Source organism: Phalacrocorax aristotelis, chromosome 4 (assembly GCF_949628215.1).
Source record: "Phalacrocorax aristotelis chromosome 4, bGulAri2.1, whole genome shotgun sequence".
NCBI lineage: Eukaryota > Metazoa > Chordata > Aves > Suliformes > Phalacrocoracidae > Phalacrocorax > Phalacrocorax aristotelis.
The window spans coordinates 3,152,196-3,179,955 of record NC_134279.1 but is presented as its reverse complement, the minus strand read 5'-3'; the positions used below and the strand labels follow the sequence as shown (position 1 = coordinate 3,179,955).

The following is a 27,760-nucleotide window of genomic DNA, read 5'->3' as shown; positions in this document are numbered from 1 at the left end:
GAAGTGGACTGGAGTGGTACTAAAATGATTTCACCAAACAGACTCCCGTTGATACAGTCTGAGACATTCTCAAGTTGCACCATTTGATTTTTCAGAGGTCTTGGAAAAACCCCGTAAGGACTGCTGGGAGCATCTTTGATAGAGAAGCAAAACCCAGCTCCTGAAACCCACAGAAAAAGAGGAGCTCGTGCTTATTTTCTGAACTTGTTTTCTTTACAACTCCTTGTCTATATTCCACGCCACCTCTAACGGGCCAACGTGAGCTTCCCTTTGGCTATTTTTGAGACCGTACCCTAACAAGTAGTAAAACTTATTACACCCTCTCTGCTAGTACAGCAGAGGAGACGACTTCCTCCAGTGAGACAAAGCATCTAATCCAGTCTTTCCAACTGGACATCAGCTGGACTGCTTTGTTCCTTTGAATGCTGGAGCCTGACAACGCCAGCACAGCACACAGAGCTGCTAGTCAGCCTTCCTTTGCCGCTGTCTTAATTTTTGACCTAACATATTTTTAATCTTTGAAGGTAGTTGGAGGCATTTTCTTTAGACTCCCCTATTATCTTAATCACTTGAGCAGGGAAACAAAATAGGTAGCCTACCTTACAGTCTGCTTTGCAAGCTTTTCTGTGAACCAAAAGGGTAATTCTGTGTAAGATGACTGGGAGGTTACCCCATAAGAACCCCCCCAAAAGCTATGAAAGGCAACTCAGAGCTCACTAAGAGCTCTGCTTTTGTCCAAGCACCACCCCAAAAAAAAAAAATCACTGCTCAAAAACGCAGCAGATGGAAGAGAACCTTTTTTTTTTTTTTTTTGAGTGAAAATGGCAGAAGAGAGGTGAACAGTTTTGCAAGCGTGCCATGGGTGCTTTAAAGCAGAGCTGTAATGGAAAACTAAAAAGCTCCAAGAGGAATTACTTGTGCTGACCTGGAAGATATAGGAAAGAAAAACAGTTTCAAAACCAGCTGGAGCAGCATGCTTACATATATAATTAAAAAGCATGAAAAAAAATTATTAAAAAATAATAGAAGAAAGCTCCTACCGGCATTTAGCAACTCTACACAGGGCTGACGTGCAATGCTGGAAGTATTGTCTGTTTCTCAAAAGAGCAGTCTTCAAAATCAGGAGGATAAATGCTATGCTCACAGAAGTATATTTCTCCTCCTGCACTTCCCCAAGCAGACATTCAGTGCGACAGCAACAAAGCCTTATTTTATTCTTCATCCATCACGTGTCCAGATCCGACGGTCTCAACCTGCTTCAGCCCCCGACACATCAAGCAAGACCACAGCTCGTGGACACACAGCAGCAATCTACTGTCGGTGGGATATCGCAGTCACCTCTTTTATCTTTGGTCCTAACCCTAGAAGAGCAGAGAAACAGCTCCTCTCCTGCAGTGCCATGAAAACAATATCAGCATTGATTGACTCTGGTTCAGTACATAAAAATAAGTTATCGAGAGGACACGATTTGGCCACGTTCCACGTTAGTCTGTACTGCACAGAACGTCAGGCGTCTACAGGGAGCTTTCATTTAAGGTGGTTCCTCCCCCCATCTCAACCAAGAATGATAAAAAGATGAGTGTTAGCCTGAACAATAACTCACTGAGAATATAAAAAATATAGCAGATTCCTTTACCTCCTTGAAAAAGAAAACACAACAAGGACAAAAGATGTCGATCCTCTCATTCTTTAAGGAAGCAACACTGGAAACCAGCATTGTAAGTTTATTACTTAAAAAAACAAACAAACAAAAAAAAATGGCTTCAGCATTACACCGTCATTTTATTTCCCTCCTGTCCATAGAGCAGAACTGTGCAACACACGTACATCCACTACAGTGACGAGGAATCGCCGAGGGCAATTTCTGATTAGCATTAGGAAGCTACAGCTGCATTGCCATGCTGCAGCCTGCTGGGAGTTCGGGAGAGGGTTTTTTTTTTTTCTGAGTTTGAGCCTCAGATATCACCAACGTTCAGTAAAGTTCAGTCCCAGTAAAGCTCAGTCCCGTGCCAAGGAAGAAGCGTACAAACCGTGGGTATATTTGACTGTGAAAGAAACTTGCCTGAAGTCATTTTAGGAAAAGGTTTTCCTGAAATAGGCAAAACAAACGCAGTATTCAATTCTACTAGAAAGCCCCTTGTAAATAATTCCACGTAAATACCCATTAAGCAATGTAAAAGCAGAGTTAAGCACTGATCAGGAACTCCTGCGTTACATGCTGAGCACCGTTTATGACTCTATGCCAAGAGGCAACTAGTGAGAACCTCTTACTTAAAGACACAATTCCCATTAGCTAATTAAATTAAACTCTAAATTTAGTACTTCATACTTGCTCTTAAACTGACCTGTTTCATCTCGGCAGTTGCTGGGATGGGGGAAACACATCACATTACTATATACAGTCAGTCTTTCTGCGAGCAGACACTAAGCCCGAGCGGCAAAAAGCCTGTACAAAAATGCGTGTTTGCTCCAGAATTCAACTGGTCACTGTTTGCCAGGAACGACATCAGAGTAATCTTTTAATACTCCAGCCAAGTGGTCGTTGTGAGTCTTAAACCGACGTTTCTTCTGAGAAGCAGGTTTCTTCCTCCTCTGAACAGGAGCCTACAGGAAGAAATGAACAGTAGTCAAAAGATCTGCCCTCCAGCTGCGATATCTGACCTGAAGTGTGATGCTGTGCTAGCCATCACTTCTGTGAAGAGGAGCCCTGCTTGAACCAGGGGTGAGCAGGCGGGGTGAGAGTGCTTGCTTGTTTTTGCAAGGACAGAGCAGAGTCTCCATATCCCACGCACAGTAGTAAAGCTGGTGTTTATACGTGAAGTTTCCAAACACTCCCATGCAGCTACAGAAGCAGGTACATTGCCCATAATTCTATCCAGAATTACGTGCTCAAAGACAAATTTAGCATACAAGGAATCCATGAGGAGTGCCTACATGACAACAGGCTTTAAAGCATCTAGTGTAGTGGTTAGCAGAAACCAGGAACAAGTCCTGTGTGGAAAGGCTCTCATGAATGCACAGTTTGAAGCCAAGTGCAGAAAAGATGTGGTATATCACATAGAAATAAAAGTAAAGTAAAAAATATTGTTTGAAGATGGGAAGAAAGCATCTTTGGAGAGCTCGCAGCCATTTTGGCCTCCCAGCAGAACACAAGCACCCAGTTTGGAGAACAGTGCGTGTGTGATGGGAGGCACGTTACACGGTTCCCATCAGGATTTCAAAGCTATTTAGCAGAAAAGAAGTAGTTAAAAAAAACCCCCACCCTTCTCCCCAAAAAGTAACTATTCTTCTACTCCTAATGTATTGCGCAGCTTCAAGCAGAAGCTTCCACTTTGTTGCTCACAGGGATTTCTGGCATTTGCCCTCTTCTTGATGCTGCTTGGATTACACTGGCTCAAACAAGTTACAAAAACACTGACTCCTGGCTACAAGCATTGTTTTTTGCAACTTCTTAAAATTGGTCACGCTTCCCTAAGCTACGCAAAGCAGCTGTGCATAGGCTCACCAACATGGTTTGGAATTAACACTGTGGGGTCAGGAAGGGGGAATCTCCTAGAAAGATCTGTAATTTGTATCTCTTACTATTTTCTTTGGTCCAGTTTCTTGCATGGAAGAAATACCCTGTCGTTTCAGATACTCTTCAATTTTCTCCTCATCCATAGAATCCACAGGAATGCTCCTCCACAGCTTCTGAAATTCTGAAACACCAAACAAACCCGTTTTACATCCCAACAAACAAACCCTGGGCAAAGCCCCCGTACAAAGGGAAAGATACAGACTTCATTTCCAACACCAAAGTATTCTGGCACGTCAGCCCGTGACTGTACAGAGGCAGCGGTCACTGCCAGCAGGCGCCCAATTAGCACAGCCTTTACCCACTCCAAATGCCAAAAAGAACCCCAAATGCCAACCAACCAACCAACAACAAAACACCCTCAACACTTAATGGAAAAAGAAGAGCTCCTTCTCATCTGTGCTAACTGCACTCCAGCATCCCGGCGTCAGGAGCACCCACAGGCAACATGTGCTTTTAATGTTAATTTGCTGCGGAGTCTCTCTTTTTGCCCAGCACCTCTCTAGCTGTGCAGACTGTCAACGTGTTTTATAAGCCTCGGTTCAAAAGATCTCGGTGAAGGGTAATAACTAACGATAAATGGCAACTTCATTTACACATCTTCAGCTGCCATTGTCTTGGGAGACTTGTCATCTCGTCGTCCAATTTACTGAAGATTCAAGACATTTACTTCAGAGGGTTTAAGCTCGTTTATCACTGTAATATAATACATACCGTGCTGTACAGATAATAAATTACTAAAATTCCTCTGGTGTTAAAAAGAAGAGAGATACCTTAAAAGCCCCAGCAGCAGGAGAAAAGACAGAGACGGTAAGTCTTAATTAGAGCAGCTGCCATCTGCCTGCACACTCTCTGTCTCATGTAAAGTTTCACAGAGCCTCTGGAATGCCTTCTCCAGGCAGCGGCTGGTACAATCCTACCTCCCTTCATTCCCCAGGCAGTAAGTTAGATATATCCTTGTCAGCAGGTTTGGCTAACAAACTATAAATAAAACACGAGGCACACATAGCAACGCAAGACTAAATTTTTCCCTTTATTTCCAGATAAATTTAGTATACAGTTGTCAAAACAACTACAACTTCTGCATGCTTAAGAAGCTGTCCTATGCAGCAGGCGATGAAACACTCCAGTGACTGCCTGCCACAGATACACCGGCTCTAGGCACACTGCAACAAAATGGCACTGTACAAGGGGCGTACGTAACAGACTTGGTCCCTGCGTTTGGACCGATTCCCTTCCTAATGCACCTTGTTTTTCTGTGAAAGAACATGCTTTAAGTCTCAGGTCTTTCTTTTCGTCCCACTGCCAACAGGAGGCGGCTGTTCGAGCTTTCCAGGAAACAAAAGAAAGGAATTTCGTCAGTGAAGAACAACAATGTTCATTTTTGGTAATGCAACGTTTTTGAAAAGAAATAAATCCTGTCGAAACACTGCTTTTGGTTACACGGAGATAGCGCTCAGCTTGTTTCTCGTACAGGCTATACGCACAGTGGGATCACTGAGACTGCAGTTTTCAGATAACTTAACGCAAGGACTGACACTGTAGGCAAGACATTCTCCCTCCGCTCATCCGTGTTGAGCGCGATTCCGGGCTTTTGGCATAGCTTGCGGTGCCTGCTATCACAGATCATCTCTCACCTAATCCTGTTGTGGCAGGTGGAGAAGGTTGTGTTATCATCAAAGCCGAACACGCAAGAGAGACTTCTCAGCGATGAGCACTCAGATTAAGCCTTAACAGCAGAAGCCTGTGCAAGGGTCCTATTGCATCCTCCGGACTGAGAAGAACACGCTCTTTCAAGCTATTTCCTTTCTGTTCATGCCCCTTGCCTGTCCTGAAGACTCAAGCTGGACGCAGCCGGACACCGAGACCCGGTGGCGCTTGCAAAGATGAATCAGACGCTGGGCGTGCAAATGCGGTATCGCACTTCGCGAGGAACCATACTTCAAATCGCGTGCTTGTGCAGTTCACGCATGAAGTGACAAGGCTGCACATAAATGCCTGACTATTAAACAGATCCCAGTTAGAGATGCTTTAATGTTTTTTGTGTTATACTGCCTTTGGCTCTGCGCAGATGACTCCTGTGGGAGCTGAAGAGCTGCCTCCAAGATGCACGACAGGCACGTGTACACGAGGCGATAGCAGATGAGAGACTTGATAACTCCCAACTTTTAAGTGTCAGAGTCCTTTTATTTATACTGTTCTGCTACAAACACAGATGATGTGTCTCCTTATTAGAGTTCATGATATATGGACAAATATGCCCTGCTGCAAAAAAACCAACCTGAGGATAGGTGCTTAAGGTTAAACTGGTCTGCATTCTTCTGGGGAACAGAAGTGAAAAATTAAACACTAGAAAATAAATGTTCAGCTCTTCAAGGATCAACATGCACAGAAGTGCAGATCACAGTTAATACCTAACCAAGGCGTTTTGCATATCTTGTAACGCAGTGGTTATACCTTCATTACAGCTTTGCATTTGCCTTTTAAACTTGGCCAACATATACGAAAGTAGCAGTTACCCAGAATCAAAACCGCAAAGCTAAAATGGACTTCACATACATTTAATCCACTAACTGGCCGCACTAGAGTCACTATACAGTATTCTGCAACTTCATTTAAAAATTCCTTCACAAATCAGGTTGCTTTCAGAGCTATTTCTTTCATCGCGATAACTGCAAAAGAACCTCCTTCCCATGCTGAAGCTCTATGTAGGGCATTCAAACACCTTATTGCCTAGGAAAGGGGGGAGTCACAACAACACGGTACCCCCTCCTGGAAATACTCCGTGTGAAAGGATTGGTTCAGAACTAGAAGCACGGGATAAATGTGGAGAAGCGTACAGAGCTGCCACCCTTCAGGCGGCTGTACGTACTAGCCGTCTGCATTTAGGGTGCCATCTAAAGGGAAAAGGAGATACATCTATCATCTCTTCACGAAACCGATTCGGTGTAACACCAGACACTGAGCTAAATGCAAGAACTGAAGAAAGAGAGCAGCTGGCTGGCTGGCACTGAACCATTTCCACGATACCTGTCAGATTTTTTCAGAAGTCTCCAAGGACTATGCCCCTATCAGCTAGAGAAAGTTTAGGCCTTGGGAATACGCTATCTGACTTACTGTGACATCCTCTGTGAAATACGATAACCTGTGGGAAAAGCTGGCAATAACTACAGCTCTCAAGAAACAACCCCCTGCACTTGTAGCCGTGGTATTTCAGCACCTCAAAATTCACACCCCTGACCCAAGCGAGAAAAGAGATTTCTCCAACTTCTTTGAGGAGAATCTGAAGTACCGTCACCCTGGCCTTTGCTGTGCGGCTCCAAGCAAAGGGGGTCACCACTTGTTAAAAGCCGTAGTTCATGAGAGGGGCCAGGGAGGAGGAAATGGCACGCAACAACCCGATTACCGTGCTCCACCACTTACGGAGCGCTGTTCACGCTTATGGTTGGCCAGGCCGGAGGGGAGGGGAGAAGACAGAAAGAAAAATGCTTTGATGAGCTGACGCGTCTGAAGAGCAGAAAACAGTGGCAGAAGGCAGTTCCTAGAGATGGTTTCAATACACCACATCCATTTTCCACAGTCTCTTTCTTTTCTCTGTGGAGAGGGCACAGGGAGCTCGGTCCTGGTGTGAGGAGTGGGAAGGGGATTGTTGGAGCAGAAAGCTCACCACATGCTGGCCTGCTTCAGCCAGGCATGGAGAACAGGTTCAGATGAATGCACTCCTGCAGTGCACGTAACCATTATGATGACAGAGCACATTTGATTTTCCTTCTCTATCTCCTGTCAACTGCTAGGTGATCGTTACACCATCAGAGCATGGCGAAGGTGAGAGACTCTTCTATCAGAGCCACTAAACTATATGACAGATCAGCCAAAACAAGCGTAAAATAGCTACAGAAGGTAAAAAACCTGTCCAGCAGTCAAGACAGTAAGGCTTCGCCTGACTGCAGCAGGCTGCATTCAGAGAAGCTGACAATTTCTCCTACCGCTTAGGCTGCTATGACAAGACGGAGCCCAGAAAAAAAAATCCCCCGGGGAGAAATTTCCAAAGAGTTTCCAGCCAAAGCAACGCAGGTGCTGTGAACCCTTGAGGAGACGTGCACGTTTTCAGCGGAGCTTTTGTGTCCCGATGCCAATGCAGATCTTCCCAGCACAGGCAGAAAGTTGTGATGCCGGTACCCGAGGCAGGGGCTCAGTGTCTTGCATGGACTATAAGCAAATCTTACATGCAATATCTTGCAATTTGATCACTACAATATTTTAACTGAGAAGCTTGACAGAATCAACACTACTCACAGGCTGCTCCCTTGCTCCTCCAGATAGCTAACTTCTGGTCTTTCAAAGAATGAGAGGAGGGAACGAGACTACGAGCCGATTGAAAGGCCAGTTCAGATGTTTGCTAACATCTCCAGCATCATGATGTCTGCATGCACAGACTTAAAACAATGAGCTTTGACCAACACTAACCAACACCCAGCAAAGCAGAGGGCAGTATAAGTAAGATACTGCAAACACCTTCTCTCTCTGAAATACCCAAGGGGTAAGGATGCACAGTTACCTCAACTTTACTGTGTATGAGGTGCCTCATATACGAAAACAATTTGCACTGACATTCTTTCAGTGATTATACTCTAACACTCTCCCTTCCTATAAACGCTTGCATTTGGGGAACAAAGTCATGGGTAAATGGCTGCATGGTGACTTCAGTGCAGCTTATCCTGCACTTCTGACTGCCTCACCTGCTCTTGCTAAAAGGTTGAGATGGCTTCTGGAGATAAACTGCTATATCACTGCAGTAATAAAATCTGCCAGAGATTAAAAACAGCTTAAAAATCCTCACTGAGCTGAGCCAAAATCTGAGCATAGGACAGGAACAGACAATAACAGGGCAGAAGGGAAGAAACAACGGCGGAGCAGGGAAGATGGAGTCCTGCTTCGTAACAGTCCCAGGGAGCACACTACTAGATTTATACCAGAAGGAAAAGGTGCTTGATATTAAGTCTGTGCTGTCCCCGGACCATCTTAGAATTCAAAGCAAGAGCCATATGTCTTCACTGATCCCAAGCAATTTTTATACTGTTACATTTAAGAGGCTTTGGCCATTCTTTAAATTTCTTCAAAGGTACTTCAGAAGAATATGAAAAACATGTATAATTAAGTAATCAAATTTTTAGGCATTAAAATACCTCCCATATTGCATTCAGATGTGGAAGATACCATCGCTAACAGTTAAGGAATCAGAGGGGCCTTTCAGCATTCAGCTGGCGCGGGGTGAAAGCTTGGTTCACATGCAAAGTGCTTAGCCCCAGCACAAAAAGGCAGTGCTTTCCTTGGCTGAAGCACCTGAAATCTAGCCCGGCTTTTATAAACTGCTTTCAGCTACACGCTACTGACAGAAGATTAATTAGTCAGGAAGTCAAGAAGGAACACATGCAATCCGAGCCCTCCTTGGCTAATCACATAAAAGGAAGAACAAAAGCCATTCCTTACTGCAAAAACCTTCTCCGGTACCCTGGAGATAACGATATATAGGTGCTGCACCACTGCTGAAGTACATTGGGATTTATTTTCAAAAGGGGAGGGAAAAAAGCTTGTTCAGCCATCAAAACAGCTGTAGTAAGGGCAGAGGTAGGCACTGCCAGAAAGCAGTTCCTCCCACTACTTTACCCAGCAAGCTCCAAATTGCCCTGGCAGCTCCTCTTTTTCTGCTGACTGCTGACGGAGCTCAGACGGCGATGAGAGAGGATGCCTAACTTTTAGGGGATACTAAATGCAGCCAACATATGTTCAAAACTGGAGGGTGTCATACGGTAGAATCATGCACTGAGGAGCGCAGAGCCCTTATTTCTAAGGATAAACATTAAACTAGAAACATATTTTGAACTGTCAACAGCTGCTAGATCAAAGAGTCTGACAACACTTCAAGGCTTATACTGCAGTCTTCTAAAAACTTCGTTTTAACCTTACTGGAGATAATGAGCTGAAATGGCACTGCTAACGCAGAAACGTGTCATAACTTATCCTGTATGCAGACAATTCTGCCAGCGACTCCGTAAGAGACATGCTTCTGGTGCTCTGGAAAGAATCATACAGCAAAACTGCTCAGGAAGGATGGGTTTTCGTCATCACAGGATAACATGGTTGGAAAAAGGACCCCGTTCCAGCTGCAGTAAGTAAGCGAACCCACTCAGGGATGTTTTAGGAGTTGTGACATATGCAGGCAGATCACAAAATTCACAAAAGAGAAAGTATTCTTGCTCCCTCTCAGAACAAAGCATCATCATCCGCATGAAAAGAAAAACCAAAGCCAGCAGGAACAGAACAACAACAAAAAAAAACCACCTCAATTTCTGATCAGATGGGAACATGCTGCCACCTGCGGATGAAAGAAAGGAAAGCCACCTTGAACTACAAACACACTGAACACCAGCGATCCCTTCATTACAGACACCACAGGCTTAAATGCCTGCCTTCATCGTGAGATTGAGCCAAACGGCTTAACCATTTTGTTTCAAGGGGGTTTATAGAGGGCTTTCTTTTTTAACCTTCCCCCGCCTTTCACAGCAATAGCCTGCATGGCTTCTTTCTCAACACAGATCAGCACTGGGTTTGCTAAAATATAATGTATTATATATGAAAAGCCTTGGATTTGTACTGGCTACCTGATGAAGAGTTGGCAGATGTCTCTTGCTATGTCGTAATAAAAGGGGCTCTTCTATTAAGTTTCACAGTTAATCCTGGAGCTATTACAAACTAAGAGCAACAGAGCAGAGATCTCCCTCTGATAACTCTCTTAGGATGGTTGGGTGCCAGTTATCTGGAAAAAGATTGCACAAGAAGAAATGATGGGAAATAGTGACTGTAATACAACCAGTAGCTGCTAAAAACTTAAAAGCTTTGTCTTAACGGTTACCGCAACAGCACTGATCTCTAAATATTTTGGCCGTGCTCGGATCCCTAAAAGCTGCCGGCTGACAGACTCTCTGAACAGGATGACAGTGTTAATGGTAAACTCATAAGCATTGGGGAGGTTAGAAACTCCCCAGTGAATGCAGACTAAAGCCTTGTAATTCTGCATTTCACATATAGCTCCGGCTGCCACTATCAAGAAGTGACAGAAATCATGGTTTAAAGAGAGATTCGCTTCAATATTTTGAAAAAATTTTTATATTTTTAAATGCTGTAGATGTCACATCTACTTAATTACCTTTGTGGAAGAAAGCTATTATTACTGAGTACAAGAGTGGTACGTAACAAGTAAGTTAGTAATATACATTTCCAGTTGCTTAATTCTATTCAAAATAGAGAGTTTCTCTGAGCTAGTCAAAGAAAAAAAAGAGCTTTACGTTCTGTTTTATCCCGTGGTCCTGTAAGTAGAGCAGTTCAAGTTTCTATCAAAAGTCTTCCTTTTTTTTTTTTACCATAAGGTGACATTATACGATAAGATGGCTTTACGTGGCACGTTACAAAAACGTTAACAACAGAAGGCATTCAGCGATGTTGAGTTATTTAAAATAAGATCTTCTGACACAGATTGCCTTCTCCTTTCTGTACGTACAGGCACCTGATGTTGGCATAAATACCATTACTGGAACACACCCTGAGCTGTGTGGTTAATTTCTGTGCATAAAGGAGCACGTTGCACCACAGGCTTTTACCACTAATAGTGGTAGAGAAGTGTTAGACAGAAAATGCACGTTGAACTTCTAAAGTCCGAAATCCTCTCCAGCTCTAGGCAGCAGCACTATTCCACATCTGCGCTCTCCTCCCGGTTGTAAACTACCCCTTCTTAGGAATTTCGCTCACATGTCCTCCTCGTTTGCTTCCTCCTTCTGTTTCATTTGTGGCTTCTCATCGTGTTCACCAATAAAAAGGCACATGATGAATAAGCTGGAAAAAAGGTGAACAAACTTGCACCCAGAAGCCATTCTTTTGGGTTTTTTTTTTGGCTGTCCTTTACACAGCAAAAGGTTAGATGCCATTTTAGTCACTGTCAGGTGATTTTCAGTCTCTTCTGTACCACTATACTTGAAGAGACTTGTTGGATTCCTGGTGCCACGTTCCAATGTATCCATTATAAAACAGAGTATTAACCCTGAACTCACTCGCTAGTCTCGTTAGCCTCGTGTCAATATAAACTATTCTCCTGACATCTGGATATACCTAACATTTCATTACGACCTTAAAAGACTGCTATACCTGAAAACTTCTTATACATATAGGTGTTTAAGAAAAATTCAGATCAACTATCGCGAAAACATATGTAAACAGACACCTACCTTCATCCACAGTAAACTGACAGCCCTTGTCGTTGTAGAAAAGAATTTTCTTCTTATCAGGGCGGTTAACAAAGATGATCTGGTCCCCTAAAGCCTCGAAAACAAATGCAAAAGAACAACTCAAAAGCACTTCGCTTCCGAGAATAAGGATTCCAACTTGACCAACAGACCCAAATCTCATGCTACAAAAAGCACGACAAACTAGAGAAGCAGCAAAGTAACTGGCAGTGAAAAGCAGCCAAAGCAGACGCTGACGATAAGCACACCAATAAATCAAAGATGAAATACGGAGGACTGAGATCAAGGTATAAAACCAGAACTAAATGCCTACAGTTGGAATATGGGAGATCAAGAGTCTTTTGTGAGAAAGAGCTTTGACAGCTGTGCTGAGACATCAGGCCAAATGTGAAGGCAAAGGGTGAAATACTGAAAAAGCTGCAACATTAGATCTCCTGAAATAGCTTTTGAGTTATCAAAAGAACAGAAACAACTCATGAGAAAATCCTCTCTTAGCCTCTACCTCCCCCCTTTGAGAAGCTAACTGGAGTGGGTTCGCTGAATCGCGGACACGTGCTACTCACCTTTATAGCTTTCTGTGCATTGGGTAGCCCTTCCTCAATATCTTCTAAAAGGATTCCTCCCAGCCCTCGCTGGTCATGCTTGTCCAAGAGCCTGAGCAGAGCCTTTTTATCTTTCAAGTTGTACTTGGGTTTGAAAGCATACTTCCCATCTACAACCTCTATTTTCGGATTGTTGACTAGAGCCTGTAACAGGGACGTAAATTTTAAACCTTGAAAAAGACCACACGCTAGTACTACTTTTTCTAGCATGCTTTTGCGTAGCTAGAGCACATCAGCCACACGCTACAGCTGCCAGTTTGGAGGTTTGAGTTTGAAACAGATTTTAAATCCTTGGATCCTAGATCTACCAGCCTAGGCATAATTCGCCACAACATAAAGCACAAAGTACCAAAGGAGGCTTAACATCATTCACTTAATGCCTTTGGGCTCCAAGGTCCATCAAGCCTCTTATGGCAGAAAGCCACACGTGTTCCTTTTCAAGAAAGGAACGAAAATAAAAAGAAGAGGGAATGCAAAAAAGCGTGGTTTGGCTGAATATAAGGTGCAAACGCACAACTCGGCATATCGAGCTCTGGTCACGTGGATGTTACGAACGTGAAAGGCAGTAACCTGGGATGAACAAAACAGGAGTCAGTCTTCCCCAACTGCTGTCAATTGGCACCAGCAGCTGTAGAAGAAATTGAGAGGAGCAGACCTCCTGCACAGTAGGGTTTTACTTATGATGCCAGCTTCAGAACGAAGCTGACCAGAAGTTGATGGACAATTGAAATGATTTAAGATACGCTCCCAATCAGTTTTGCTGTGCAGCCAGTACCACAATGGAAGTTCACCTGTAACAGAGGGCAACTCTACTTAGTTTCTTCTGCAGATGCCAGCCTGACCCTGAAAGGAGAAAGAGAAGAGACACAGAAAGAAGAAAGGAGGGAGAAAACACCTGTACAGAGAAGGTAACTAACTGTGGCACTGCAGGGTGTTTGTTCACCTTTTCTCATCCAGGATCAACTCAGTGATAACTTTACATACAATTCTTGGGAGGAGGTTTTTCATTCCATCTTGGTATTCCGGTTCATTATGGGAACAACCTGGAGCTACCTTTTGAAAGACTTCAGCAGCCAAGCTTCCATCCCAACCAGCACTGCCAGATTGGAGGCTTCTGTACCCCAGAGTATGAGCACTGGTAGCAAAGGAATGCTACAGGCTGTATTAGTTAAACCACCCTAGTTTTAATATGGAGAGATTTTCTTCCCCATGCCTCAGCCACCTTTACTACTCCGTCGTGACGATTTTAAACATGATATGAGCAAAACCAGGTACGCCAATCAAGTATAAATACTGAATACGGTATTTTGTTGGTTTATTAATCTTGAAATTCCACGAAGACATTCAGATCAATTAAGCATGAAGATGAATATGGTGGCAAGTTACACTCAATGAGACTAATGAACTCCAGCAGTGGAATTTGCAAATCTACGACCCCACAATTTCAGACATAAATTTCACACCAGAATTCTTCATTTCAGTAAGCGACAAAGAAGCGTAAACCTATGAATTTTGTGCCATTCCCCTTTGGTTTAGTTAATTTAACATCCTGGATACTGGAAGAGCTCTCCACTTGAATTTTTTTTTTTAAAAAAAGAAATTCCTTAAGAAAAACAGCTTATTGATATAAAATTAGTAATGAATAAATTCACTTGTCATAAAATATACTCTTTGTGTAACATTTCTAACAGGTCCTTAAAAGCATCAGAATAGCTTTCATTTCACAGCTACCTCAGAACAGCAGGAGGTACAAGACAGACAGACACGTGAATCAACGTAGTTTCCTAAAGGGGGGGATTACATATTTAGAGAGCTTGTAATTCAGTAAACATGGATAATTCAGGTTTATCATAATCCTTCACCTCTAATTAATATCTAAAGATATGTTTTCTTTACCTCGCTCATTAACCATTGTTTCTGCTTGAGTCCAATATCTAAATGCTGTGTTTCATCCAAAATCTCTTCTAAGGTTAATGGATGTGTATCGCCACGCTGGTGCCGAGTCTGGAAAAGTAAATAGGATCTATTAGAGTTCTCTACCTATTTGTTCAGCAACTCAGTGATCATAAAGTAACTGAAATTGGTATAATGTGATGACAAAACTTTTGCAAAACCAGAATAGACACAGTACACATAGCATAGGAGTTTCAATTTTTGAGAATATGAGGGGAAAAAAAATCATTGCCAGCTGAGACTGATAACAAAGTCATCCGTCAAGCACCAAATTACACGTTGTTTTGATAAATAGCTCATGAATCCTAAAAGCTGACAACATCTTGCGATTCCTATTTCTACTGCAAATAAACGCCATTATCCTGGTTTTAAAGTGACCTGGAATAATTAGGATTTCAGCAATGGAACAATATGTTGACTGTTTTGTTTACTGACAGCATTTTGAATTTAACAAGCGGTTTGCTGAAATTCTCACTCTTGCAGTCAAAGGATTTTAGAGTTTGAAATATTCAGCAACTTTCAGCTACCACAGGGGAGTAAATAACAAAGTGTTTAAGACCATTATAATTTTCCATCAAAACACCGTACCTTCATATAATTCACTATTTTAGCAAGGACTCCAAACTTGTAGCCAGAGCCTCCTGAAAGGGCTTTCAAGTTAAATGATCCATTGCTGTGATCTACAAAATGAGAAACAAAACAGTTAAACGATGCTTTCAACAACACCCCCTTGGCTCTGCACTCCACCTCTTTCTCACTCTAGTTCCATAAGCTTTCAGAATTACAACTACAAATAGAAATGTATGTTGCAGGAGTGGTCACCCTCGGAGGGCTCTGTGCTAGCACGCGTGGTGATCCAGACCCACGGAGTTACCTGGCGATGGACATCGCTCTGGAACACTTCCAAGCAGAGCTCCGTAAATATAAAGTTATTGGGACCTGACGTTTAAGAAAATGGCAGGCAACTGCAGCACTACTACCGTACGAGTATGTGTTTAATTCTGTGGCTTAACATATCATAATCATTTACGTTACATTAATTCACGCAGAAATAATGCATTGCATTTTTGCCCAAAGATTAACTCTACTGATAGCTTCGCGCTGCTGAGAAACCTCTTTTTTTTTTTTTTTTTTTAAAGTAGCTCTAGCGGACAATTTATTAAAAAAAACCCCAAACAACATAAATTTAAAACAATTCAACTTGGTGTGTTGCACCACTGGAACAATTCAGAATCCCCTCTGTTGTCAAGTCTGGCTCTGTCTCAATGTAGCATGAGGTTTGCTACTGTGTAAAGCTTGTTTCAAAAATTTTTGCAAGGTTGTTAATGACTCTTTTATTAACTTTACCTATTAGCAGAGCACATTAAACAAATACCCACAAACCACTATCAAAAGCCACAGGCCCATTACCCGCATGACATTGCTCGAACTTAACTGTACCAGCTTTTCAGAGTTTCAGCTACACCAGAAAAAGAACATTTCTTCTTCATCACCACAGGAATTTTTTAATCCACTGGTCATTTCTAATCACAACTGACAGGACAATAGGTCAAGGGAGAGAAGAGAACAATTAAAGTTCATGCGTTAACTGAGGAAGAGGCTGCAGCAGGTGCTGAGCAGAGCTGCTAAGCAAAATCTTTGCTTCGCTGGGCAGCTGGAGGGTATGGATGAGAGCGGTGATAAAGAGGAGCGGAAGGGCTCAGGGGTTTGCAGTGGAAAAAAATAAAAAAAAGAGGAAAAAAGAAAAAAGATCATAATATTCTAGAAAATGCACCTAAGGCGTTCAACAAAGACCTATCGCCTCCTCCGAGTAAGCGGCAGGCTTAGAGAAAGTCTGCTGCATTCACTGTGTTTAAATTTAGATGCCCTTGACAAGTTCTTCATAGGAAACTCCAAATTAAGTTTCCAAAGTCACTACACTTCAGGTGATTTTTTTTTCATGTCTGTCCCACTGCATCTCAGCCTACTTCCAAGTTAAACTGTAAGTCTCTGTGAAGGGCATTTACAAAGTGAGAATTTTGTATGTGGTCAAATTTAAAACAAATCCACTTCTGATAATTATTGGGGAAGCTTCATGGAAACGGGTGCTAGCATAGTAAAAACCATAATGCCAAAAGAACAGAGGTCAAATTTAAAACTCGCAACTAGTAATTGTGAAGCTATTACATGACATTGTATTAGAGGCTTTACATAGCACAATAATTCTAAAATTAACATAGAAGAATCAGTATAACTCCAGCTACAGAAGAACATTTTATTCTGGTTACGAAATTAAGAAGGAAAAAGGGAGAAAAACAAAAGCCAGCTCCCCCTGAAAATAAAGCCTATAGGATTTTTACCCTACAGGGTCCCCTTTCATCGTTGAAAAGTAATGTCTATGCAGGGCACCTTATAAATAAAAAAAAAAAAACCCATACGTGTAACGAGAGGTCTAAAGTGACTAAAATAAATTCAGAGGTACAGCAAACAGTTAAGATGACTTATAATGTATTTCTTCTGTCAGTCGAACCAAGAAGATTATCTTGTTTAATCTGCCTGGCTACAGCCTGCTACGGTTCACGACAAGTACATCTAACCTCACGGCGAAGCTGGAAATCTGCAGATATTAACACTTCAAACGTCATGGTTTGACCGGCTGCTTTCCAGCACAAAGCAAAGCAGGGTCACGGCCACCGTCGCACTCCCAGCACGCTCCTCCGCTAACAAGCTCACCACGCACAAAAGAGCATCCCAAAAACGAGAGCGGGAAGGGGTTTGTTTCTTATTCAAGACAGTAAGAGTCAAGTTTATGAATGATTTACTCCTGGGGTTGAGGGCTGGATGCAAATGAGCATAAAGGAAGTTGTCAGCAGCATCGTGCTCTGGCCAATGGTAGGAAAGCTCCATCTTAGCTGTGCCATAAGCTGCATTAAAAAAAGGGACCAGAACAGCGCTCTTTCAGCATCCTTTCAGACAAGAGGTAGGTGTGTATCATTTTATAACATTGTCTTAGGTTTATCTTGATTACTGAAAGAAAATATGCCTGTAACCTACAAGCCTGTAAAAAGCTTCTTAGCATCAGAATGATTTTTCTCTAGGTTTAGCGGGATTTTATTCTGCTGAAAGCAGAGGAGCTTGTCTTGCACTATCAGACAAGCACCTTCACCATCTGTGCACTAATGGAAAATTGATGAACACTCCATCTTACAGAAGAGCTAATACACCAAGCCAAGATTCAGTAAACAAAATGGATTTCGTGCTTACTGGGGAGGTAGCTCCTTTCCTGCAGCCTCACGATACTTGTAAATGATTCAATATGTTTTTTACAGAAATGACAGCAAAAGGATTTTCCTTAAAACAAAGACGGCTAAACCTGAGATTTAAGAAGTGTATCTCTCAAGTGGGTATTCTGTAAACTGTATAAATTAAGCTGCCTAAAAGAGATCTGCGCTCGTGGTTATGCTATCAACCTGTTCTAGAAATTTGGTACATTAGGGTAGGAAGAAAATCCCGTTGCATAATATCCTTGCAAATATTGGAGCAGCAATCAATACAATACAAGCAGACTGGTTAGAATCCATCTGAGATTTGTAAATGCTATTACTCCAAGATGTCTATTCAGTGGTTTCTTAAACAAGACTTCCTCAGTACTGCATTGAAATTTGCCAGTCATTTCCCTCTGCTCCATGAATATGATTTCAAATAAAGCTGCTCCTCTGCAGTGTTTAAAGACGATGATACTTTCAAACTAAAACCTAATACAGATATTACAGAAGCCAACTCATTAAATATTCAACTCGCTGCTTTTTGGACACATACAATAGCTTAATTGCATTCAAATCACACTGGCGTACAATACAAATCTAAATTGTGCCATTACAAAATAAGTCAAACTGCATGAAAGCAGACCATTTTTGACAGCTTTCAAAGACGCTAACCTTATTAGTGCTGTGTTAATCTGAAAGGCTCGGCAACAGCTACTTCAGTCTTGTATTTTAATAACTACAGCAGTGAGTAGCTGGTATTTATCTGCCTCGCCTCATTCAAATCTAAGGAGATCATCATCACCCTTGAGGAGCACGAAGCACCTCCAGCAGGGGTATTACATTCCACCTCCCTGTGTAAAAACGAGCTTCTCTATGCTGTGCAAACCGCTGCCCTAATGGTGGCTGCGGCGTGGGAAGGGGCCGGCTGCTGCACTGCGCCGGCAGCCGAGCAGCAGGGACTCCTGCCTGGGGAGCCATGCCGTGCCAGAGATGCTCCCCTCCTCTCGGGAACAGAGCTACCGCCTTGGCGGAGAGCCGTGCTGGCAAAGGGTCCTGGCTACGCAACGTAAACCTGCCCAGTCTCTCCTCTGGCCCCAAATCTTGAGTTTTTTTTCACTAATCTTCATCACAATTACTAAAATAATAAATTTTCTATCAGCAGGAAGAGTTAATTTTTGTGCCTGGCGTTTAGAGTGAGCAAAGTGACAGGTAACAGATTCCAACAAAATCCTCGGTCTTCGAAAACTGGTTAAAAAGTTCAAAACAAAACTCTCCTTTCCCGAGGATATTCTTTTGCCATTTAAAATACACATTTAAATCCTGCTTGTTTTAAATACCCCTTGAAGGGGACTGCAAATCCTTTTATGCAGCCCTCTCTCTCCCCCCAGATTTTCAAACAAATCTTCAGACCACCCCTTTAGAAACCCTCCTGACTTTTAGCCCCATAAAATGGGTCATCTGAGTTTCCTTCCTAGACCACGACCAAACCAAGCCACGCTCTCAAAGCCAGGACCCAACTCAACTCAGGACTATTTTTAGCTTGGGTTTGCTCTGTAAACTTTTGTTTAAGGAAAAAAAAGGCAGTGTAATTAATCCTATCCACCTCAGTCACATATTGTGTATTCAATCACAAATTTGTGTATTCAGTTACAGGTTTAACAGAGGAAACAATAAGTTACTGCAACTGCTCCAATAAATACCGGTGTCAAATGCTAATGCCAAGTATTTTCTTAATAACAAGACTGTTCCGTTTCAATTTAAATCCATTAAAGACGGAAGGATAAAGAACTAAATGTATAATATTTGAACAATAAAATTAAGACATGAATCGCAAGCTGGTTTGGCTGCACCGTCCTGGTTTTCAAAATACCCTTTTCTTAAATAATGACACAAAACCAACGACAGGTGCTTAGACTGCTTTAAGTAATCTGGCTCAGTAGACACTATGACACTTCACCTTTGTCACTTCCCATTTATTCAGGCATTTTGTAGTTTTCACTGTCTAAACAGGTTGATTGCAGAATTACTTCTGGGATACGCAAGGTTCATTAAAGCATTACCTGAGAGCACAGTTTAATGAGCAAAACATCAGCGTTACCCCTTTGTTCTGTACTTTTGATTACTGAATGAAGGGAAACCTAATGTGGGTAGCCAGGACCATTTTGTAAGGAACATAGCTAGGTTTTCATTTTTTGCTTTACGTTCAAAGCAAAAAATCTTTCACTGAGGCATGGAAATAAGGCTCCAGGTTTCTAGAAAGCTACCATCTTGTCTCTCTCTTCCCCTTCCACAGTCCCAGGTTTTCTGGGGCACCCCGGCAGACTAAAGCACATTTTGCGAGCCGCCCCTTCGCCGACTCGCGCTCACCGACAGGCTTTGACGTGGGGCACAGGCTGGCCCGTCGGTGCTGCTCACCACCATGTTTCGCCTAAAAGCTCCTTGCTATTTCCTCAAGGGAATATGGAGATCTGACTGGATCTCCTTCTCCCACACCCAGTTTTAAACCGGTCGAAGGATTCAAAGGTTGTTATGGCGTCCTACAGCGTGGCACAACAGGTAACCAGAAGTTACCATGGCTCCTTGGATGTTTTTTATTACATTAGACTATATAGTAAAAGTACTGTAAGTTCCCTCAGATTTGGGAGGCAAAGCCAGGGAAAGAAGGAAACTGAGGGAAAGAGACACACATAACTGTGAAGATGTTATTGCCAAACACCTCATCTGCCTACTTATCCATAATCCCCAGAGAAATTCAGAGACAGACAAAACCGTTCTTTGTTCTAGATACACCACAGACAATCACTGAGGCACAGCCTACTTTCACACTTTTGAGCAATGGCCTTTCCAAAACAGCACATCTCGATACCATTCTCGCCAAAGGCAGATTTGCTGAAGCCAGCTTCTTGTTCCATCTCCCCCCCGCACCACAAAGCAGTCTTTTCTTCTGCTGGGTACAAACAGACCGTGCTGGACCACAGACAACATTCCTAGCAGTTAAGCAGAGAACGCAGTTGAAAATAACAAATCAGAACTCCTTGGAAAGGAGTTGGGCTTTCCTTGCTGTCTACCCTAAACGACCACGGCACCGCAAACGGGCTGAGATTTCCAAATGTGCTCAGTGCCGTTTGGGCGGCTGAACAAAGCAGTTAGATTTCTCGAGCACAACCTTCTACTCAACAGCAGGAGCAGCAGGGGAATGAACACGTCAGGAAACCTGGCCTTCTAAAGTCAAAAGAGTTTTGCGGGGTTATTAAGTTTGTGCTAACAGGTAATTCTGGTTAAATACTCATTTGAAAGTCGTTAAAATAACAAGTTTTAAAGAACCAGGATTGTTAGTTTGTACTAGAAGAGCAACCAGAAGTTTGGCCCCATTCTTTGGAAACATTCTCTAACATAGTTAAAATTTAGACTTTTTTTTAAAGGGTGATTTCTTTCTTTTCCCAAAGAGGAGTAAAAAAAAAAAACAAAACTGAAGAAGCAAACAAACTCCAACGACATTAACACATAGTAAGTTCTTCTAATCACTCAGGTATGGGACGGTGGTACATGGATCTCCTAAGAACGCCAGAAGAGCGCCAAGGGCTTTCACAACACGCAAGTACCAACTTCAAGACTAAGGAAGGACAGGTCATTGAAACCACTGTACGCCTCGAAAATTATCTTTGTAACCATTTTGTCTTTGCATATGCTTGAAATAAAGAAGCAAAGCTCTCTCATTCCAGAATAACTTACACTGCACAACGCACGCATGGACCAGTCATCAGTGAAATAAACGCCCCTGACAAACCAAAGTTGTACATTTGAAGTTTGATACTTTGTGTGCAAATACGAGTATGCAACAACCCAGGTTCGTAGGAGGTCCGAGCACTTAGTCTGAGCCTAAGTTCTTACACTTTGGGATAAAAATCACAGCATGCTCTTGATCAACAGAGTCCTCAACAGCTTTGTTTTTCTGTTTCAGCCCCTAAATTCGTGACGGTGAGCAACTCTTCAAGAATGGCAACCCTCAACACCACTCACTGGAATGAAACGACATCCATTTCCCATTATCTGGGCTTTCAAGTGCAAAAAATTTACCCTTTCCATGATAACTGGAACACCGCCTGCTTCATTATTCTGATCATATTCATCTTTACAGTAGTGTCTCTGGTGGTGTTGGCTTTCCTCTATGAACTGCTAGACTGTTGCTGCTGTGTGAAAAATAAAACTGTGAAAGACTTGGAGAATGAACCCAATCCTGTTAGAGCAATGATAAACAGCTTCAGAAAGCGCGAAACAGAGGTGGTGTAGGAAGGACTGAACGGCAGCACTTGAAGAACATTTAACACCTTGAATGAAGCCTCTTCTACCTTACGAATGAGCAAGTCACGTGCTTTTTTTTTTTTTTATTTCGGACTTAAATGTAACAGCAACAGCTATCATTTTATCTCTGGATATGAACTTGAATAATTGGCAAAGGCTTACGGAGTGCTTAGCAGAAGGATGATCTGTTGCAATGTTACAGGGGAAGAAAAGATTTTTGTTTCTAAATGAACTTTTGTTGTTTATATTGAGTTACTAGCATAGATCTTTGCCTACCTGAAGGAACAAATGTTGCCTAACATGCATAAAACTATGTTGCTTAACTGGAGAAAACGTTTATAAAAATGCTCAACAATCTGATCATACATAGTGCAATGACCCAGCAGTGTCCTCCCACTGAGGTCCACCACACAGAGACAGGAAAGAGACAAGGGGTGAGGAAAAGATATGAGAGAGAAGGGTTGAACGGTGAGATATCCCCTGAGACAGGAGAGGCTCATGTGCATTCTTGCCTTCAGCAGCTCCTCCTCGCTTTTAGAAGAGAGGGCGGTGGGAGGAAAAGTAAGCTAATATGAAACGTATCCCAAAACCGGTCTTTTCCAACCTTCTGTGGTACAATTTGACCCTTTCTTCCTCCCTTTCTCCAGTTCCAGAGAACTCCTCCCCCTTTACTTCACATTCAACCTGTTTAACAACTTCTGGGTGTCAATATGCGACTAATGCACTACCTTAAGAATATCCAACTATCTCCACATAAGCATACTGTAGAGGTACTATGGTCTAGAAGAAACAGGGACATTTTTCTGTCCCAAGGCTGCTGCCTCTATGGTAATGATGACACTACAGGGAGTCAGACATGCTGGATGTATCATCCCTATCTTAGTTTTTCAAAGCCCATCTGGAACTGACCAAGTTCTTGCCAAGGAACACAAGCAGACGGGTGGCAGACCTCCCACACCTATGACAGTAATTTCACCCAGCCTGCCTGCAGCTTTCAGGTGCCGACATGCTTCGCAAAGGAGGCTGCACCAGGATAAGTTTTGCGCTAGAAATGGCAGGATGGATGCACAGCGAGAAGTGGCTTCGTTTTGCACAAGAGAATCTCATCTTGCTTCGTCAGCCTGCCGATGGATCCCAGAGAGTTTACGCTCACACCTTTCTGACAAACCGACTGTGGAACACTCAGACCTCTAGCTCACCGGATTATTTTTCTTCTGTAGCTGTGTTGCATCAATAGTTTTATAAACCATAAAAGTTTTGCAGTTACCAGTTCAACTGTAATAACAGCATCCAACAGCATGGCCACCAGTAATGCCCAGTAAGTCTTTCACGCTCCTGAACCCACAGAGAAGCAGGCCAGCGAGAAACATCCCAGACCAAGGCTACTACACATGGGACGAGATATTTAACTATATAAAACCCAAATAATATTCCTGTCATTAGGGAAACAAAACCCACCTAACGGCCAAATGGACAAGTAAGCTACAACGCTGATCTTACAGTCTATCCATGTCAGAAATACCTCTGTGCTATGGCCAGTACCAGTAATTATATATATATCTATTTTTTTTTTAAATATATAAACTCCCTCTATCAGGTGCAGTACGCCTAAGCTCCAGATGATCTGGACACAAAGAAAGACTTGCTAATTTGACTCATGCTCTTCCTGGTCAGTGCGATCGAGTCACAGGATAGCCAGGCCACTACTAACCTGCACAGCTAGTCCAGTGATTCACCTGGAGAAGCACTCTCCCTTCGGCAATCACAAAATGGTGCAAGTACCGCTGCAACCATTCACCTCAGACACACTTGTTATGGTGAAGTTTCGCCAGTACCAGTCCCTCGTGCAGAAAATGCTTTTAGCTAAAAATCAAACTACAAGCACAATTAACGGAAGCTGACGTCCCAGGTACAAGACAACTTAGGATTCACACCAAGACATATGACGAAGCTCATGTTAATGATGATAATGCCTTCCGCTGTCAGGGATGCTGGGCAGATGCCTCATTACCTCTGCTGTATTTGACAGCGCCAGCCCTGAAAGACCAGTGTCTTGCTCAGGAGAAGCAAGAGCAGCCATCAGGATGCACTGAAATAATTGACACGCCTCTTTCCCAAACGCGAACACCCCGAATAGCAACACGGCTACTGGCCAATTACAGTGTTCCTACAAAATTCTCACCATCACTGCACACAAGAAGGCAGTGTGCAGAAGAAACGCGGCCAGCCTCTGCTATGCTGGCTTCGTGTTCTCATGCCTTCCCGAGAAGCACACACAATGAAAAATCATGGGACTCACTCCAGCTACTTATTTCACGGATCTATAAAGGGGACTGGGTGTCTGCACAAGGAACAGAAGACAAAGATCTCCCCTTGCACAGCCCTAGAGCCTCAGGACGACTCTTTCCCACATGTAACCAAGTCGTGAAACAGCTCCTGGAGATTTCAGCTCTTGATTACTGTTGGCTAAGACCATCAAGACAAAGGTCTTAAAGACTAAGACCGTAGCCACAACTTACTATTCATAAATAAAAAGAAATAAACAGATATGATCTATTTCATTTGTTTTCCAGTTACTGTTCTGAACTGAGTAAACAAGGTAGTTTTTCAAGTAACTTGTTTGAAGAATGATTTCAAATAACTATAGCAATACTGTGCTCACAGGAAAGCTTGCAACAAACCTTCACACACAGGCCAGATTTAGCTACGCAGTCATCTGAAGATTAGCATGATCTCAATGCCTCTCCTCCCTGAAAAAGTGACAAGGGCAGGTTCTCCAAGTCATAGAATCACAGAATGAGGGAGAACCTGCAGGCGCTACACACCCAGGGACTATCAACGCCAATGCATAATCGCTGTGATTTTATTTATTGTCTTTGTGGTTACCATGCAACCAAACTGGGACCGATCATCTTAATTTTCATTTCTTCGGGGGGGGGTGGGGGGGGTGAGGGTGTGTGTGTGTGTGTGGCACAGGGATTCTTCAACATCAAGTTTTCACTCCACCTCCCTAAGACCCACCCCTGACCCACGCGTATCCTGACAGGCTCCTAACAATCTGGCGATTCAAATAAAAAGCGGGTTTGGAGGCAGAGGACTTTGATGCTGCAGCATCACAGGGCAACTTGTGCTGCTTGCGGCTGCTTAGCCCGCCTAGTCGCTTGCCAGCCTGAACACTTGTTCTGAGCCAGTTCCTAAAAACAAGAGGAAGAAAGTTGGTCTGCTCGCTCTCTGTTAATTTTCTTCCATCCTTGCTGCTTCTGCGGTAGTTCGTAAATGCTCTCCAGGGAAAAATGAAAGGAGGCTGAACTCATTCTGCATAAAAGTGTTACAGAAATCCTGAATCCTTTCTGATACTGTCTGGAATGAAGCCAGCAGCATATAAAAGATAAAGCATGTTTCCTCACAGCCACACATTCCTATTTATGTAAACTAATCATCCAACAGCTGCAAAAGCTCTTAAAGAAATACCCAGCCCACAAAACCACAAAGAAATTATGCTTTATCTGCTCTGCCACTTGGCCACATACCTACCCAAATCCTCCAGATCAGACTCACAGTTGAACCGTACGCCTTCTTCCTGCCTCCCCATCCCTCTTTCCCAGCAAAGCACTCTCAATCAGGATATGCAGTTTGGGATACTCCACACAGAATTTTGTTTTGCTTGGAGAGAGAGTGTGGTAAAAGAACTGACAGAAACCTAACCTCCCTTGGTGTATTTTAAAATGTCTGGCTGATAACTTCATTTAGTGCCCTGAGAAGCTGGAGATACATATGCAAACTCCCTACTCTTCCCCTCAGTCAGAAAATGCTCCGCTCCTCCCCTTGTCCTTGACATTCTTCTCTGTTGTTTTTAGCTCTGTTGTTTCTTTTGGAGTTTAGAAGACAGCCACACATGGTACGCAAAACACGAGCACGCAACAAGTTTGCACAACAGGGTATCTTATATTTTAGTAATGCCTAGTGTTCGATTTGACCTTTACAGCGCATCGGAGAACAGTCAGTGCTTTCACGGAACCGAAACAGCCCCCCACATTATACATGTCCCACAGCGAAAGCAAACACAGAGCACACCACTGTGCACGCACAAACCCTCTCCCTGTTGCTCCGGGTGCTGCACTTTTCATTTGCTCCCACTATTTTGGTGCTGCTTTATTAACTGCTTATTTGATATTCAGAGATGTATTATCGGCACCACCGGCCCAGGGAAATGATGAAACTCCTGACCAAAGCAGACAGAAACCTATGGAAGCCCTAGTGTTCACAAACAAAGATTAGCTCCCAGGTAAAACGAGAACAACTGCTAATCACGCTATGCTATCCAGACTAGAGGTAAGTTGCAAAATCCATCTCGTGGATGGACAGCCTACAACTTACAACTGATAGTCTAGTAATTCACAAAATGAACTCTTAGCTGCTTTCTTACCAGAAAGACAGAAGAGAAAAAGAATGAGACTGCTGTTACTGCTTGTCCCGGGGGTCCAGCAAGCACCAAAATCCACAGATCAAAGCTCAGCTTCATATGAAATAATATTTTAGCAGTAACAATTCCTCCAACCAAGTAACAGCAAACAAGTCACACAATGAGACCTGACGCGTATACGTGGTAGGGAAAGCGGGTTTTTTCATTGCACAAGCAAATTTCACAGAATCCCAGAGTGGTGGGGGTTGGAAGGGACCTGTGGAGCTCACCCCGTCCCACCCCCTGCGTGAGCAGGCACCCCCAGAGCAGGGGCACAGGGCCGCGTCCAGGCAGGGGGTGAATGTCTCCAGGGAAGGGACCCCACGGCCTCTCTGGGCAGCCTGTTCCACTTCTTGCTTTCTTTAAAAAAAAGTGAGAATTTAAGAGAAAAAAAATGACAGCAGCTACTACCAAAATTCACAGATAGACTGATTCATACTAACAAACCACAGCTTCGGAGCAAGAAATGGAAAAAAACAAAACAGCTGTTGAACGGGAGAGTTTTACCAACCTGCGTTTTGTTTTGAGCTTGATGAGCCACCTTGTTCTACCTTTGCTTTCTTCTTTTTTGAAGAAGAGGAGTCAGAAGATGGCGCTGGACGTTTTTCTACTGCCGGTGTGGAGAGGGCACGCTTTTTGAATAGCTCTCGCTCTCTCAGTAAGCTCGGATCCATAATTCTGTTAGGAGGAGCGTCAATGAGACATTCAAGGGGGAAAATATCTGTTTATGAAGTTGTTTATTTCTTGTTTGCATCCTTCCCTTCCTGTACCCGGACTTTAAGGAACTGGCACGCCTGGCGGGTTTAAAGTGTCAGCGTCAGAAGCCCACCTCAGCCCCAGAGAGGAACCTGAGGGCAGGAAACGGGAGTTCTGAGCCAGCACCCCCTTTCACGGGCGCCCTGCTGGCGGAGCACCGGGCTCCCGCGCCCGCCCGCCCCAAACCCCCGGCGTTAACGGGGAACTTCAATGCTACCAACATGAGGGGAAACTGCAGCAGCGAGGCCCTTCACCGTCCTACCGGGAAGCAGCGGCCGGGGGCGGGCCCGGGGCTGCCCGCCCCTCGCTGCGCCCTTTGCCGCCCTCCGGCGAGCAGGGGCCTCCGTCCCCGGCGCTTGTCCCACACCGGGCCCGATCCCGCCCGCCGCCCCTCGCGGCCCCGGGCCCCCCTCACTCACCGGAGCGCGAGGCGCAGGCCGAGCACCGCGGCCCCTCCCCTATTGGGCCATGCCGCCTTCCCGGCAGCCCCCGCGCCAGGGGCGCCGAGCCACGCCCCGGAAGTGGGCTCGCCGTTGCCATGGCGACGTGCCGGCTGCCGTGCCGGCGCC

The 27,760-nt window shown here is 43.6% G+C and overlaps 2 protein-coding genes across 3 annotated transcripts; one reads left to right on the top strand and one right to left on the bottom strand.

Moving 5' to 3' along the window:
* Window positions 1–1,671: 1,671 nt before the first annotated feature.
* On the bottom strand, window positions 1,672–27,760 carry GTF2E2 (general transcription factor IIE subunit 2). 2 transcript variants are annotated; one of them, XR_012660149.1, is made up of 9 exons: window positions 27,611–27,737; window positions 26,947–27,113; window positions 15,015–15,106; window positions 14,370–14,477; window positions 12,435–12,617; window positions 11,854–11,947; window positions 3,583–3,698; window positions 2,346–2,604; window positions 1,672–2,089 (listed from the first exon to the last, which is right to left on the bottom strand). XR_012660149.1 is itself a non-coding variant. In XM_075090058.1 (8 exons), the coding sequence occupies exons 2-8, from the start codon at window positions 27,107–27,109 to the stop codon at window positions 2,485–2,487; spliced, it is 876 nt and encodes a 291-aa protein (XP_074946159.1). In that variant the 5' UTR covers window positions 27,110–27,113; window positions 27,611–27,760; the 3' UTR covers window positions 1,672–2,484. The 2 variants fall into 2 exon arrangements, 1 of the variants encoding a protein (XP_074946159.1); XM_075090058.1 differs by having other exon boundaries at window positions 1,672–2,604; window positions 27,611–27,760.
* On the top strand, window positions 17,330–22,092 carry SMIM18 (small integral membrane protein 18). Its single transcript, XM_075090064.1, has 2 exons — window positions 17,330–17,385; window positions 21,633–22,092. Exon 2 carries the CDS (start codon window positions 21,668–21,670, stop codon window positions 21,959–21,961), a length of 294 nt encoding a protein of 97 aa, XP_074946165.1. The 5' UTR covers window positions 17,330–17,385; window positions 21,633–21,667; the 3' UTR covers window positions 21,962–22,092.